Source organism: Protobothrops mucrosquamatus, unplaced genomic scaffold, assembly GCF_001527695.2.
Source record: "Protobothrops mucrosquamatus isolate PMUCROS unplaced genomic scaffold, P.Mucros_1.0 scaffold569, whole genome shotgun sequence".
In the NCBI taxonomy this organism is placed as follows: domain Eukaryota; kingdom Metazoa; phylum Chordata; class Lepidosauria; order Squamata; family Viperidae; genus Protobothrops; species Protobothrops mucrosquamatus.
In genome coordinates this window covers 92,062-104,863 of record NW_015386871.1, presented here as the reverse complement: position 1 = coordinate 104,863, position 12,802 = coordinate 92,062, and the positions used below count along the sequence as shown (strand labels likewise).

General features: G+C 39.2%; 1 protein-coding gene across 1 annotated transcript; it reads right to left on the bottom strand.

The window, feature by feature from the left end:
• Window positions 1–4,795: 4,795 nt before the first annotated feature.
• ENTR1 (endosome associated trafficking regulator 1) lies at window positions 4,796–5,938 on the bottom strand. The gene has a single exon (XM_015817278.2). The coding sequence runs from the start codon at window positions 5,936–5,938 to the stop codon at window positions 4,796–4,798; it is 1,143 nt and encodes a 380-aa protein (XP_015672764.2).
• Between the last annotated feature and the right edge of the window lie 6,864 nt (window positions 5,939–12,802).

Below are 12,802 nucleotides of genomic sequence, written 5' to 3'. Positions count from 1 at the left end.
ATAGGTATCCTGTAATTTAAAATGCAACTATACATTAATTAATATCACTTAATATTTTGTGTGCTTAGAGGTCACCATAGAGGAGATGTAATAAAAGTTTGGTTTCAAATTTTGTTTTAGAACTGGGAATGGAGGGAATGATGACTCATACATGTGGGACTTGTTGTATAGTTACCATTTTGATTTAATATTCATAATATTAACATGGAGTCAAGGAAAACGAGAGTTAAAATGTGAATGTGTAATACAAAGGTTTGGAAATTATCAAAGTATGACAAACTGGATTATCTTTATGTTTTTTTATTTACTTTTTAAAAGCAAGTTAAAAATATTTTTTAAGAGATTGGACAACCATTTGTCTGAAATGGTATAGGGTTTCCTGCTTGAGAAGGAGGTGGGACTAGAAGACCTCCAAGTCCCTTCCAACTCTGTTATGCTGTTAAAAAAAAATCATGCCCACCATGCTGATCAGAAGCTCTACTAGCAAAGGATGGGCCCTTTGCGCCACAAATCCTCATATATATATACACAAAAGCTTGGAAATAATCACTCTCTGAGAATAAGCTTCAGAAATATGGCTATAAATATCAAATCCAGCAGATCAATTCAGTAACATAAACATTTTCATTTGACTGTTTTCTGCACTGGAAATAGAAGCACTAACAGTGACAAGAGGCATCTGATTAGCTTTTCCTCACCTGACATCCCCATTGGAAACATATTTCACCCCATTTTAGATAAAGGAAGGCACAACAAAAACAATGCAACATTCTAAGATAACACAAAGCCAGGATTTTATAACCACAATTAACTGAATGGGGCATTATGGCCTAATTTGCATGCTTTACTGATAATGAGTGGGACTGTATGTTACATCAAGACAAAAGATTAGGACAGTATGATTTAATGAAACATTTTTTGGGGGGAAGGAATTCTGTTAAACCCAAAATGTCCATTGAATCCATATTTATATAATTGCACCATTTGCATAATGAAGTAATTGATGTTCTTACATCATGATGCAAATTGACATAAATGATGTAAAAACACCAATTATGTCATTAGAAACAATGAACCTGTGCATTCTTTTGGGGATAAAGACTGAATGCAAATTCAGTTCTTCTTAAAAGTCTGTTTTCAAAAGGTCCATTTCATAGATGATTATGTTTTTTAATCCACCCAAGAAACACAATTCTATGGATAATTACAACGTGAGACAAAAGACTGAAAGTATTAAAAAAAATTAAGAAGGTAGGATATATAGAAAAAATGTTACACAAAAGTCATTGTCATGCAGGCATTTAAAATCAAAACTCATTATAGAAAGGCTGGGAAGAGACACACAGGTACCATTTACATCCCACAATCACCTTTAGAACCTCCCATATAGCTCAACTCAGATTCCTCTGAACAAAACTGGATCCATTTTTTTATTGTTTGCATCTATCTTCCACCATACACCAGACCTCCCAGTGGGCTTAGTTTGAGTATGGTTTAATATTCTCAAAACAAAAATTGGGGGGCTGCCCAGTAAAGTAAAATATCAAAATTATGTCCCAGCCCAGTGGTGGCGAACCTATGGCACGGGTGCCAGAGGCGGCACTCAGAGCCCTCTCTGTGGGCACGTGCGCCATTGCCCCAATCCTAGGCCTTCAGCTGGGTTTTATAAAACCTTTTCACTTTAGGCCTCTGCCGCCTTGTGCAAAAAAAAAAAGGTTCAATCAATCAGTCAATTTCAACTTCTCGTGGGGAAAAAAAAAGATCTTGCAAAGTTGGAATTGATTGATTGAATTTTTTAGTCCCACCCAGTCTGCCGTTACCACCACAGCCACGCCCACCCAATGGGCCACACCTACCCAATGGGCCACACCCAGCCAATGGGCCACACCCACCCAGCACCCGACGATGCATAAGTGGGTTTTGGGTTGCAGTTTGGGCACTCGGTCTCTAAAAGGTTTGCCATCACTGTCCCAGCCTTTTCATCAGGGAATTGGTTAAGAGCAGCAGAGGAGAGAGCGCGTAGGACTGAGTAGAGGAATTGCATCTGCCAAAATGGGCAATAAGCAAGGGCTGCCAACTGTGACCCCCACAGGTAGTCTATAGATGTATATCAGATTTTATCTACACTGAAACCCTGTTAGCTGCCACCAACTTGAGCAGAAAAATGCTATAGTAACACTGGAATGCTTAAGGACAACTTAGGTTTGAGTCAGTCATGGTTGAAGTCAGGAGGGCAATGTCACATGGGGACAAAGTGAACAAAGACCCTGATGAAGCACGTTTACATTGCAAGCCAATATATGCTAAGGTGACTTTTTTATGCTATGATGGAACATCTGGGTACTTGAATAGCCCACAGCACTTTTCCAAATTATTTCTCCAACATTGTTTATTCCCCAATATACATTTTTCCCAGGCACTGGAAAACAATAATTTGTAAAAGCCTTGCACACTTACACAGCTGTGAAGTTGTAAACAAATATGCACCTTAGGGGAGGGGAGGGGAAGGAAGGAAAGGCAGGCTGAAATAACCTGCGTGGCTGTCACTTCCAGCTCAATACTTATGAGCTGTGATATTTGGCGCCCTTATGAACATAAATGAGACGTGTGAACTTTCCCTTCTCCAGCAGTTATAATACAATATAAGTTGTCTCAAGATGTTTTGTTGCTTGAGGTGAAGAAGATAGTACCTTTGCTCCTTGACAGCTGATGCAACTTCACCACTAGTGATGAGATCTTTCTGTGTTACACTTCAGGGAGCAAAGGCAGGTCACATGGCGGACAACTTTGTATCACATCTGCTGCTTAAAGCCATTATGTCCTTTGTCTAATAATAGGGTCTGTTCTAATATTACTGTTCTAATATCACTGGCGAAGAACCAATCATTAGAAACAGAAGCCAATGTTACAAAAATATATTCCCTTTGGTTAGCTCTGTTACAAGATCTAACAGAGGCAATTATTGCCAGACAATTCCTAGTAAAATAATATTGATCAGATCACAGAATTGGCGGGGGGGGGGGGAAGCAGAAGTCTGGTAGTTCAGAAAAATTTGAAATTTTGCCACCAGACCAGCATGGTCCTCCTCCTACAAAGAGTTAGAAAGAATTGAATAACTTAATAACACAATTATTGTTTTTGTTTTATATGGGGGATTACTAGAGATTTTTGGTTGTACCCTGTCCAGTCTATACTAAAAACTGTGAAAGAAATAATAAATGACATGTCATACCATAAATACAGAGAACATTGCACAGTACAGGTAGTCCTTGCTTAATGACCATTTGTTCAGCAATCATTCAAAGTTACAACAGCACTCCAGAAATGATATTTATGACTGCCCCTCTATGTTATGGCCATTGCAGTAGCCCCTTGGTCAGATGATCAAAATACAGGCACTTAGCAGTCTACCCACATTTCTGACTGCAACATGCACTTCAATTCCCACCTCCCACTATCTCCCCTCCATCTTTCCCCTTTTGGCTGCCTTCCACTCTGCCCTACAGTCCGCTGCCCCACCACCCCTGCTTCCCCAAGTTGCCATTTCCATTTTTATCCTCCTACTGCTGATGAGGCAGATGTGGCTTTGCCCTTTGTGAACAAGCTGCTGACCACACACAACCTTCCCAAGGCCTTGCAAAGGGCCAAGCCGAGGACGCCTCATCAACAGCAGCAGGAGGGAAAAGGCAGCAAAGGTCAGCTGGAGGCAGCAGGGGCAGGGATGTGCAAGGTGGTGGGGCCATCAGGAGTGGCAGAGTGCAGGGCAGCAGGGGTGGTGGAATGCAGGGCAGCCAAAGGGGCAGAGATAGTGGGAAAATAGATGGGGGAGAGTTGAAGGCAAGTGTGAGGCAGGAGAAGCATGAGGTCCTGGCTTAGTCCAGAGAGTACCAGGACTGCTGTCACTAAGTAGTGCAGTTACATTATATTTTGCCTAATAACTACTTCCCCTAGCGATGGAATTTTTGGACCAATGAGGGTTGTTAAGCAAGGACTATTTGTATTCATTATTATGAGACCACGTAGCAGCAATTGCTCTTGAAAATAAATTGAATTATGACAGGATAACATGCCAGAAACAAAAGGACTGCATTTGTAGTAGCACTAGCGCTTAGACTTATATATTGCTTCACAGTGCTTTACAAGTGGTTTACAGAGTTAGCAAATTGCCCCCGACAATCTGGGTCCTCATTTTACCAACCTCGGAAGGATGGAAGGCTGAGTCAGCCTTGAGCCAGTGAGAATTGAATTGCTAACAGTTGGCAGAATTACCCTGCAGTACTGCATTCTAACCAATGCACCACCATGGCTCTTAATATGAGTGCAATATCCTGAAAAGAATGCTCTTTCTCATTAGAAATGTCTTTACTCCCATTTCTTACAATGCTCTATATAAACATAAACTATGGAAGGTAGGAGTGGAAGATAGGATTGAAGACTAGGACTGCAAAGCCCACCCTCCAGTACCATAATTCCAATTTGGATGTCTCAGTCCTTTTTCTTTTAGCAACTATTCAGTTAAGAAAAAAAAACCCCACATATTTTCAAAACACATTAACTTTGATGCTAACTCTCAGTTTTGAACCAAAAGACGTCCTGGGATCTATACATTTTGAACAGTGTAGCTTTGAAAGAGCAGCCAAGGCATTAAAGTATGAAATTAATATTCCATTATGTAATAAAAGTACTTCTGGGGAAAAGAGAAAGGTTACTTATTTGAAGCCATACATTACGAGAGCAAATGGTTTAAGTCCCAAGAGCACTACAGGAGCATTACACTCATAGGCAAGAGAGTCCCCTAAGTTTGTTTGGTTATTTCGTCTTCCTTTTCAACTTCTGACATTCTACCCACAGATTTAAGTAGGTCAGCAACAAGTGTCAGTGTTTCTGCACCGAAGACCAACTGGTGAATCGTAGCATGAGCATGGTTGGTGACCCTAAGAAGATTTTGCAAAGCAATCTCCACGTGCTGCTTCACTGCCCCCATATTAGTAGATTGGCCTGATCGCAGGCTATCGTTCTCTACTTTGTAGCAGGTCAGCTCTGCCTGAAGGAAGGACATTTCTTGTTTCAGCTTCTCAGTATTGCTTTCTGCCTTCAGAGCTCTTTGGGTCATACACTGAAGATTCTGCTCTGCCTGCTGCATCAATGCTTCCAAATCTTGAGCCTCTTTCTCCTCCTTGTTCATAGTGGCTTGCAGGGTCCTCTCAAGGTTTCGTACCATCTGGGTCTGACTTTCAGAGAAGTTCTGTATTCTTTTGATCTTTCTCCTCAGCATGGAGTTTTCCTCTTTAAGTTCTTGATAACTCAACTGTGAGGACACAAAATCCACTTCTTCAATAGGTTCTTCATGGGAAGTATAGCTTTCTGTGACTTTGGTATGCGAAGGGCACCCAATGCATGGGTCATTATCATTGAATGGCCATGAAGAGAAAGTTTCCATTCCTGAAAGAATTGCTGAGTTGTAATCAAAAGGATCACACTGGGTAACATTAGAGATCCTGGATAAATGTGTTTTATCATAGGAAGAGGGTGGGAATTGTTCTCTCCAATCATCATCATCGTCATCTGATAAACGATTAGAAACTGTTGTCTCTTTGTATAGTGGCTCCTGAAACTCCAAACTCAAGCCTAATGGTTCTGGAGACAGAGACACTTCTTCAAGGACAAGATTCTGCCTGGCCACTTTCTTCTTATTATTTCTGTTTTTTCCTTCATGTTGTCTTGATGCACCACGATTTTTGTTTTTTACCAGCCCTTTTAAGGAAGATGCAGGTGGGTCATTTGAATTTTTCATCTGATTGTCTCCAGAGCTGCTATGATTCTTGACATGGTCTCCTGGAGGAGTTGGAACATGATGGTGATAACAGGGCTGGAGTTCTTCTTCATCATCTTTTAGGGCTCGGGTATGTGAGCAGCTGGCAAGAGGTGGCCGTGGCATTTTGGACAGACAACTGACATCTAGAACATTTGCATTCTTCCCAAGATAGCCCCAGGCTAGCTCCCAGTTCTTCTCCACTGGTTAAACCAGCCCTGTCGACTGCAGAGCCAGTGGTGTTGGCTTCAACACTATTTAATGGTCTATTGAAGCATCTGAATTTAATCCTTATATGTATGTGTCTCTTTAACAGTGGAGGAAGCAGAAGTTACCATGATCTATGATGTCATTAGCTGTCAGTGCTTCATTTTGTGACTTCACAGGCTTGAGAGAAATGTATAATTAGAATAGCTCTCACAATATTTTTCTGGTAGCTGAAATGCTGAAGTGGAGTGCTGAGATCACTTGTAAAATGATCATATCCTCAATTCCTTTAACCTTGTATAAATTACCATCCCTTCCCTATCGCCAGAACTAATAATCTAGAATACTGGCCCATCTTTTTTTGTTTGTAATGCCACTTTCATGTGAGTTGAACTGCTGTGGATCATTTCCTCTTCACCCCAATCCTTGGAAATGTTCAGTTGAGACTTAACAATTTAGTAGAGATCTCTAGATTCCAACCACGCCACATTTTCAAGGATTCCCAAGAGAGAATCATTTTTTTAAGACAAGTTTTATTGATTTTTTTCAATTTTAACATCCAAATTCTTAGGAAGCAGCATGGTGATAGGGTAATTAATAATCCAATAACAAAATCCTTCATATATCTGTCAAGTTACATCATTAAGGTTCCGTCTCTATTTCCCTTAATTATATCATATTCAAATTAATACATTTCTAGGTAAAGCTCAATCAATCAATACATTTATCAATAACATTTTACTTAAACATATCCCAGTCCTGTTTTTAAATTTTAGTTGATTCCAATTACCATGTTCAGATTAGCCTTTAATAACTATAATATTTAAACTTCGAGTAACTAATTTACCTCATTTCATTACAAAATAATTATCATGTCTAAAGTATATATATTATTCCAAAAATTACATTACTTTCTTTCACAGATATATTCTATTCCTCATCTTGGTAGGTCCTCATTTACTAATAAAATATCTTTCATTGTCACAAATCCATTTCCATATTACAGTTCCAAAGTATAGTCTAACAATTAATTTTCATTTCCATTATAAATCTAAATCCTAAATATTAAATCAGTCAATATCTCTAAAATTCTCCATTATTCCCTCTCTATTTCCCTTAATTGTTATATCATATTCCAATTAATACATTTCTAAATAAAGCTCAATCAATCAATACATTTGTTAATGACATTCCAAATCCTGCTTTAAGATTTTACTTAATTTCAGTTACCATACTTTATTTCACAAATATATTCTGTTTTTCATCCTGATAGCTCCTCTTTTTCTAATAAAATATCTTTCATTGTCAAAAACCCATTTCCATATTACCATTCCAAACTATAATCTAACAATTAATTTTCAATTCCATTATAAATCTAGATCCTAAATATTACATCAATCACTATCTCTAAACCTCTCCTTGACCCATCAGGTAAAGTTTTAAACCCCATTTTTAAATCTGACTCTGGCTTTCTTTTTGTGCCAAACAGGCTTCCATGTTAGAGCGTTTAAATCCTGAGATGCATCTCCCTTCATTCCTACAGATGTTGTTTGAAGCAAGGAAGAACATCCAGTTGTCAATTTTTCACAGGAGCCGGTCTCTTTGTATTTATTAGGTAGTTCAATTCTCCATGTTTGGTTTGGGATCATCAGTTCAGTCTGGTCTTCTTCTTCTTGTTCCAGTTCCATCTGACTAGAATAAAGGGTCATGTCCGGTGTTGTGATTATTGTTTGTCTGAGATGTCTAGGTTCTCAATATATTGTATTTGTTGATCCATTCCTGCTACTGTTGGAGTTACAGGTATTTTAGTTAAAGTCAATAGTTGGTTCACAAAGTTCTCAGTAGGTTGTAGAGATTGTTGTACGACATCCTCTTTGATGTTAACTTGATCCTCTTCTGTTGTTTTTTGGTTTATAAGTTGATCAGTTAAAGTCTGAGATTCAATTTGTAGCTTCTGAGTAGCATGTTTGGCTTTCACTTTGGCATTCATTAACTCAGTGGCTTCAAGACTTTTCTCAAGTATAAGTTTATAGTTAAGTTGTGGATAAGTTCCTCCATTTCCATAGTGATTAAGATAGTCCTTTTGTGGAGGCTATGTTTAGTAAAAATCCGCCAATGTCCACCTCCTCAATTTCTAAAAGTTATTTTCACCAGCCAGCTGTTTCCACTTTTTATCTTTTCCTTAGATAATATGAAGGACAAGTCAAGAGAGTCAGCAGGCCTCACTGCTAAAGAAATTCAGTTGCTATACCAGGCTTAGCCACAGGATGTCCCAAGTAGACCATGAAATATTTTTCCCAGGCATCAGTTAGGCTTTTAACCAATTAAAAAACAAAAAAAAAGATATTTTTCAGACTTGATAGTTAAATAAGATGCAGAGTCTCTATAATAAGAACTTTTTGGGACCCCCAAGTCTCAAAAAAATAGGGAAAAGAATAAAAATCCAGTTATTTTGTTATTAAAATTAGATATTTTTTTTGTTGTTCAAAGCTTAGATTCCCAAGGTGTGCAAACACCGCTGTATTAAAAGCAGGGGAAAAGTTTCAGAAGGCTTTCACAGTAAGGTAGTTAGGGTAAAAGAGAGGTAAAGAAGGGTCTCACTCAAATCCTCCATGGTGCTTCGTTGTGCTTTGTTGTAATTTTGGCTTTCGGCTGGTGCGACTTGATGAGCGGCCATGTTAATGGCCGCTCTTTTCTTCTTCGGTCCTGAAGAGCTGCCTCAGATCAAATGGAGGGGCTACTGCCCCTCCGTGATCTAGCGAGGATCCTCCCCAATGGTGGTTTCCCCTCCAGGGCGACTTTCGAGCCTTTCCAGGGTCTTTTGAAAAAGGAAAACCAGACGGCGGAGAGCTCTCTCCACGCGTCCGCTAGCGCCGCAATCCGGAACCGGAAGCCGAGAGAATCATTTTTAAGTTTATTTGGAGGTAAGTCAAGAGGAAGAAGCAACATACAATATGTAACATATATATCCAAATATTAATTTTGGCTGGTACAATTGCAGGCTGAAGTTAACTTTAGATGCTGCTTTGAAAGAATTTGCTTTTGAGCTAGAAGTGGCCTAGGTTAAATCTGTCTGATTAGAAACAGTTTTTACAAGGTGTTCTTCTCTGTTCCCTTGCTTTTCTGTAATAGTGCCTATGTTTCTAGCTTATGTTGTTATTCCACACTGTTGCATTCCTTCTCCAGACTCTGATAACTAAATATCATTCTTTTTAGAGTGAAAATACAGTAACCAAACACATGCCATTAAAATTATGCTTCTGTTTTTTTATTAATTTGATTTAATCCCACCTTTATTTTTGCAAAATTGAAGGCAGTGTACATAACATTCCCATTTTCTATTTTCCTCAGAATAATGACCCAGAGTGGGGATAACTTTCCTAAAGCTGTCCCAAAGATATTTTTCCAAAAGGCAACTGGACTTTCTTGGTTTTCTCCTTGAAAACATTTTGCTTCTCATCAAAGAACAATAGAACAGAACAGAACAGAATAGAATCTGGAAGGGACTTTGGAAGTCTTCTAGTCCAGCCCCCTGCTCAAGCAGGAGAACCTATACAATTTCAGACAAGTGACTGTATAGTCTCTTCTTGAAAACCTCCAGTGATGGAGCGCCCATGATTTCTGAAGGCAAGCTGTTCCACTGGTTAATTGTCCTTACTGTTAGGAAGTTTCTCCTTAATTCCAGATTGCTTCTCTCCTTGATCAGTTTCTAACCATTGTTTCTTGTCCTGGCCTCTGGTGCTTTGGAGAATAACATGACCCCCTCTTCTTTGTGGCAGCCCCTGAAATACTGCAATACTGCTATCATGTCACCCCTGTTTCTTCTGGAAAAAAACAGAAAAAGAAAAGCATCTTTGGGACACCCATAATCTGAATGATTGAGAATCTCCATAGACATTTTTCCCAAAACTGGTTTTCATGCCAATGAGAAGGTTAAAATTCATAAACTTCCAATTTCTAGTCCAGTGCCTTAACTATTACACCATGGCTCTTTTGAATGTTAGTGGGTATTAGCATTCAAACAATAGTATAGAATTAAGATCCTAGAGTAGAAAAATCTCTACGAATTCTTTAGAGGTTACATAATAGGAGAACTGGTTGAGGCAGGTTTGTAGAAAAGTAATTAGATGCAGTAATTAAATCAAATTTTATTAGTACAAGAATAACACAGTGGGGTGGGGGGAGCAATGAAGAGGCATATCTGTGAATTCTACATTTGGTTGGGATGTAGTTTTTAATCAGTTTTCACAGAAATTCCAAACCAAATATTTGTCCAATGTTATTACTATAGTACAGGGGTGTCAAACTGCCGGCCCACGGGCTGGATGGGTCACATGGAAGCCGTACCCACCCCAGCTCTGTCATGTGACGCGGCAAGTTTGACACCCCTACTATAGTGCAAATAACAGTTTCCTAGTCTGTTAGTTTATGAACAGAATACCATTGAAGAGATCTCCTCTTATCTAATATTGCATTCTTGAGCTGTTGTTTGGATTACATCTCCCAGAATTCTTATGCTGGCTAAGAATTTTGGAAGTCATACCTCTAGCTTCCCTGACAAACTGGAGAAAATCAGCCATGGTGGCGCAGTGGTTAGAATGTAGTACTGCAGGCTAATTCTGCTGACTGCCGACTGCCAGTAGTTCGGCAGTTCGATTGTCACCAGCTCATAGTTGACTCAGCCTTCCATCCTTCTGAGATCAGTAAAATGAGAACCCAGATTGTTGTGGATAATATACTGGCTCTGTAAACCACTTGGAGAGAGCTGTAAAGCACTATGAAGCCATATACAACTCCAAATATTATTGCTATTGCTATTGCTGTTTCAACAAGCTGGGGAGATGGCAAGATACAAATAAATTAAGCAATCGAAAAATGCCAAGCATGTATTAAACCAGGGCCTCGGTTTGCTCAGCCAAGTGGCATATGAAAGGTACATAGAGGGGAATGTAACCAAATGTGTGTTTTAAAAAATAATTATAAATATACCAAATCTATGCCAACAGTCTCCATCTGTCCTTACAGTCATTATCAATAGACTGATTTCTTTAGGTTATCTCATGCCATTATGGTTAAATAGCAATTTTATAAACACATCTCTAATTGGATACATTGAGGAAAGAAGAGGGTGTGATTTCCCCCCTCTGTTTTTGTTAATAGTCATTAGAAAAGTACCAAAAAAAGCCCACCCCCAAAAGAAAACAAACGATTGGAAGCAAAACCATCTTCAGAGTGTGACTCAGAGCTATTCATAGCTCCATAAAGCCAGCTGCAGTATCAGAGACAGAAGGGTTCTGCCCGTATTATTATTTCAATTACCATCTGAATTAAAAGTTTGAGCCTCAATCAGCCCACATGGTAAAGGGAAGGAGGAAGAAAAGGCAGACAAGCAAAAGAGGCTCACCAAGGCCTACTCAATGACACAATTGACATGTGGCAAAGGTAAAGTTCACAAAGACACAGACTCCCCAGTTGCACACGCCCAGCAAAACACAGGGAAAGTCAGGGTATGGACTTACATCTGTCCTTCAATTAAGCAACAACTTGTATCCTGGGTGGCAGCTTGGGGAAATAAGAGGGGCTCCTAACCTCTTCCTTGAACATCACAGCCTGCAAATTTTGTGGCTGCAGAAGCTGTACCAACTGTTGTTTCTGGAGAAGCAACTAAGGGGACAGAAAGCATAACTTGGAAAATGAAATCTCCACCAGAATCTTCAGACAATCATCCACAGTCCTCCTGAGTCAATCAAACTGTAGAACACATGAGAGGGCATAGACAGATCTTCATTTTAGCTAGAATTCCAGATTATTTTTTTAATTGGACTGTTCTAATTATGGAAATTTGCAGTGCAACCATTTACTGAGATCAGATGATAAAGTTCATCTGGTATTCCCACTTATAGATGTAGAGGCAGGGCTTTTTTTGTCATAGAACACCCAGAACGGAGTTCCGGCACCTTTTTTGGATGGAACCTTGTAGAGTAGGCAAGGCGGGTTGTATGACGTGTGTGAGTTCCAGCACCTTTTTTTTTTTTTTTTACAAAAAAAGCACTGTGTAGAGGCATTATGCTACCCTATAATATGGCTCTTTTGCTTTTGTCTTAGCATTTGCTAGAACCCAGTCATCGTGGTTTATGACGCAGCCTTGGATGTGAACCATGCCATTATGTCTTGTTAAGCCATGGTTAAAACAGACTGTGACTTAGGATGATATGCAAAACCACTGTCAAATGCACAGCCCCTGAACACTCATCTCACTCATTCAAAACACATTTTCTTTCTTTTCACTCATTGCACTGTATGGTCTATGACTTGATATATTGTGTCAACAAACAATAGTTAGGCCTACTATGTTGTAGTGAGAAGTGAAGCCCAGGTCACTCTCTACTTATTATGTGCAAAAATCCAGATCTGGAAGTAGAAATAACACAGGTGGGCCCTCGTGTAGCATTTGAAAACACCTCTATAAAGCAAATGCGTATTTCCTTGGAATTGCACAACAATTGCTGTAAGAGCCGAGGAATAGGCACTACTTCTTCAGGTTGTTACCGACAGATGCTACATGAGTGCTCTAGTAGTTGTTCCAAATCACATTTTCCCCTTCAAATTCAGATCACTGCATAGTTGTATCTTCATGTACTGAAAATGATAGTGAGGTCCAGCCCTATGGTACCATTTGTAGGGTGACAGAACTAGACTCAAGGACCATATATTTAATTCATTTGTTTCACATTTCATTTTTACTCATGTATTACAATATGTTTGCAACGTATCCTTGTTTTT

Excerpts from the sequence above, each read along its gene's own strand:
- ENTR1 (XM_015817278.2), bottom strand. The coding sequence starts at position 5,938 with ATGCCACGGCCACCTCTTGCCAGCTGCTCACATACCCGAGCCCTAAAA.